The sequence below is a fragment of the Phycodurus eques genome, chromosome 11 (assembly GCF_024500275.1).
Source record: "Phycodurus eques isolate BA_2022a chromosome 11, UOR_Pequ_1.1, whole genome shotgun sequence".
In the NCBI taxonomy this organism is placed as follows: domain Eukaryota; kingdom Metazoa; phylum Chordata; class Actinopteri; order Syngnathiformes; family Syngnathidae; genus Phycodurus; species Phycodurus eques.
In genome coordinates, this window is record NC_084535.1 from 11508938 (window position 1) to 11512340 (window position 3403).

General features: G+C 52.7%; 1 protein-coding gene across 2 annotated transcripts; it reads left to right on the plus strand.

The window, feature by feature from the left end:
* The first annotated feature begins 229 nt into the window (after positions 1 to 229).
* On the plus strand, positions 230 to 3070 carry znf503 (zinc finger protein 503). Of its 2 annotated transcripts, XM_061690148.1 has the most exons (3): positions 230 to 563; positions 653 to 835; positions 990 to 3070. In XM_061690148.1, exons 2-3 carry the CDS (start codon positions 755 to 757, stop codon positions 2418 to 2420), a joined length of 1512 nt encoding a protein of 503 aa, XP_061546132.1. In that variant the 5' UTR covers positions 230 to 563; positions 653 to 754; the 3' UTR covers positions 2421 to 3070. The 2 variants fall into 2 exon arrangements, with proteins under 2 accessions (XP_061546132.1, XP_061546131.1); XM_061690147.1 differs by having other exon boundaries at positions 230 to 835.
* Positions 3071 to 3403: the final 333 nt, after the last annotated feature.

Sequence of the window (3403 nt, forward strand, 5' to 3'; positions counted from 1 at the left end):
CCCAACTAAAGAGGTGAGCTGAGGTTGTTTGGAGTGGGAAAACACCCAATAAACTGCACGTTTGGGGAAAACAGCGAGCGAGCGTTCCCACCAAACAAACATTTAAAGTCTGCCACGGGGCTCCTCCCCCTCGCGGAACTGTCAAGGAGGATGACGTCACATCCCCTTGACCCTCCAATCACCTCGGGCTGCCATTTGATTGGAAGGCGGCAAAGGCTTTCATCTCGGGACTAATTCAGCTGCTTTTTTCCCCCCTCCTCTCTCCTTCCCGGAGTGAAAACGTCTCCCAGTGTCGAGTGCGGGACTACACGCAGGGAGGACGCGGACACGCACGCACACGACGGAAACCTCTTCTTTCCTCACTCGCTTCTTATTCTTGCACATCTCCAACCAACAGGATTATTATTATTACTCGCTTTGTTTTTGTTGGTTTTAGCGGCGTTCTTCTTTTTTTTTTTTTTGGTGTGGTTTCCTTAATGCATCTGAGCGAAACCTCGCCGTCCACTTGGCTGGCCATTGGGACATGAGCACGTCGCCCTCGGCGTCTGTCCTGACGAATCTCGGTGAGTTGAGCGCAGCTTTGGAGCGAGCCAGTCGTCGGGGAAGCAGCGGTAGCGACGAGCCGGCCTCTTCTCTTTTCCTCCGCCAGCAGAAGCAGAGGCAACAGCAGCAGCCGAGGGAGAAGCAGCAGCACTCGGCGCCGCCGTCAGACCCGCTACGGCAAGCCAAGCGACTCCCGGTGAAGGTTTTGAAAATGCTTACCGCACGCTCGGGGCACATTTTGCACCCGGAGTATCTGCAGCCTTTGCCCTCCACCCCCGTCAGCCCCATTGAGGTAAGATAAAGATTGCTTTAAAACAAAAAAAAAAACAATAATAATAATAATAATAATAATAAATAAGTGAAAAGTTGTGTTTAGAAACAAAAATACATAAAATTCTAGCCAAAATCTCCTCAAAGTAGTAATAAAATGACAATTTCGTCTCCAGCTCGATGCCAAGAAGAGTCCCCTGGCTCTCCTGGCGCAGACGTGCTCCCAGATCGGCAAGCCGGACCCGCCGCCCTCCTCCAAACTCTCCTCCGTCGCCTCCAATGGATCTAGCGACAAGGATTCTAAATGCGGCCCGTTGAAGATGAGCGACATCGGCGCGGAAGACAAGTCTAGCTTCAAGCCCTACTCCAAGCCGTCCGACAAGAAGGACTCCTCGGGCGGCGGCGGCGGCGGCGCGGACAAGTCTGGTTTCCGAGTGCCGAGCGCCACCTGTCAGCCGTTCACGCCGCGCACAGGCAGCCCCAACTCGAGCTCTTCTGCCTCCCCCATGCCGGCCGAGGGCAAGGACGACAAGAAGGAGTCGGACTGCGGGAAAAGCGGCGCGGACGGCGGCTCGGCCACGTCCAGCCACAGCCGGATAAGCGTGAGTTGCGGTGGGATTAACGTGGAGGTGAACCAGCACCAGGAGACCACGCACGGCCCCAAGACCTCCGCTGCCTCCTCCGCGTCGGAGTCCTCCCCGGTCACGTCCGTGTCCTCGGCCTCGGTGCTCGGCTCGGGGCTCGTCGCGCCCGTGTCCCCTTACAAACCGGGCCAGACCGTCTTTCCGCTCCCCCCGGCGGGCATGACGTACCCGGGCGGCTTGGCCGGGGCCTACGGCGGCTACCCTCAGCACTTCATGCCGCACGGGGGCAGCCTGGTCAACGCGCAGCTGGCCAGCTCGCTCGGCTGCAGTAAGGCCGGCACCAGCCCACTGGCCGGAGCCTCCCCGCCCTCCATCATGTCGGCCAGCCTGTGCAGAGACCCTTACTGCCTCAGCTACCACTGTGCCAGCCACTTGGCGGGCGCGGCCGGGGCGTCGTGTACGCACGACGCGGCCGCGGCAGCCGCAGCCAACGCGCTCAAGTCCGGCTACCCGCTCATGTACCCGACGCACCCCATCCACGGGGTGCACTCCTCGGCCCCCTCCTTCAGCGGACACCCGTTGTACCCGTACGGTTTTATACTCCCCAACGACCCCCTGCCCCACGTTTGCAACTGGGTGTCGGCCAACGGACCGTGCGACAAGCGATTCTCCTCCTCGGAGGAGCTCCTGAACCACCTGAGGACACACACCGCTTTCACCGGGGCGGAGAAGCTCATCTCCGGCTACCCGGGCTCCTCCTCGCTGGCCAGCGCGGCTGCTGCGGCCATGGCCTGTCACATGCACATGCCGCCGTCGGGGGCCCCCGGCAGCCCCGGGACTTTGGCTCTGAGGAGCCCGCACCACGCACTGGGACTCAGCAGCCGCTACCACCCGTACTCGAAAAGCCCGCTGCCCGCACCCGGAGCCCCCGTCCCGGTCCCCGCGGCCACCGGCCCTTACTATTCCCCTTACGCACTGTACGGCCAGAGACTCACCACAGCATCAGCGCTCGGATACCAGTGAGAGCGGGGAGACAAAAAAAAAAAACCCAAACGCACGCACACACACACACACACACACACACACACACGCACACGCACACACACACAAGACTTTGCAAAGTTTATAATACAAAGAATGCAAATATAAAGACTTTTATATGGACATATGGGCGGGATCCGTGGACTTCAAACTGTATTTATTTATATGTCTGCTTCAAAGGAACAAGCAGGCTGCAAAATGGAACATATTTGAGCAAGTCAAAAAGTGCATTATGTGGCATTATGTAAGTCTAGAGCTAAAGTGGATGAGCGGAGCACACACTGTTCGAAAACTAATTCAAAGTAGGCTTCCTCATTTCGATGTTCGTTTCAGAATTGCTATGATTGTATTTGTTCTTATTTAAAAGGAAAAAAAATGTCTCACCGAGAAAAGAAAAATAATTTACATGCATGTTTTTTTGTTTTGTTTCTTAAAATTCTGAAATTGTCCACATTTGAAATTGCCGTTATTTTTCAGGTGTATACCATGGGGAGAGAATTGGTATTTTTTTGTATGTATTCTGAGGAAAAAAAATAAGAAACAATTCTGTTCCATATCTTCGTGTGCCTCATTGATTTGATTCACTATACCGACCATAAATGTGTTTTATTCTTCTAACCTTAATTCTGTTAACGTAGCCGTTGGATTAAAAAGAGTGTGTGTTTTTTTTTCTTCAGCAAAGGCATTAATTTCTAAAACTGTCATCTTTTGGAAAAAAATATTTAATTTAGTAGAAAGTAGTATACGTTCTAAATGAAAGATAAAAACAATTGTTTCAGGGGTGTGTGTGCACGCGTGTGTGTGTGTGCGCGCCTTAACCATAAAATTCAATGTGAATTTATTTAATGGATACATTTCATGATTTAAAAAAATTGAGGCGATAATATTTTGTAAGAGTCGGATAATATATTTATACTATCAATCATATTTTAAGAGTGTGTAAAAATAGGTATTTATAAACTTTA

Excerpts from the sequence above, each read along its gene's own strand:
- znf503 (XM_061690147.1), top strand. The coding sequence starts at position 524 with ATGAGCACGTCGCCCTCGGCGTCTGTCCTGACGAATCTCGGTGAGTTG. Across the intron at positions 836-989 it reads CCCCCGTCAGCCCCATTGAG|CTCGATGCCAAGAAGAGTCC; the intron begins GTAAGATAAAGA and ends TTTCGTCTCCAG.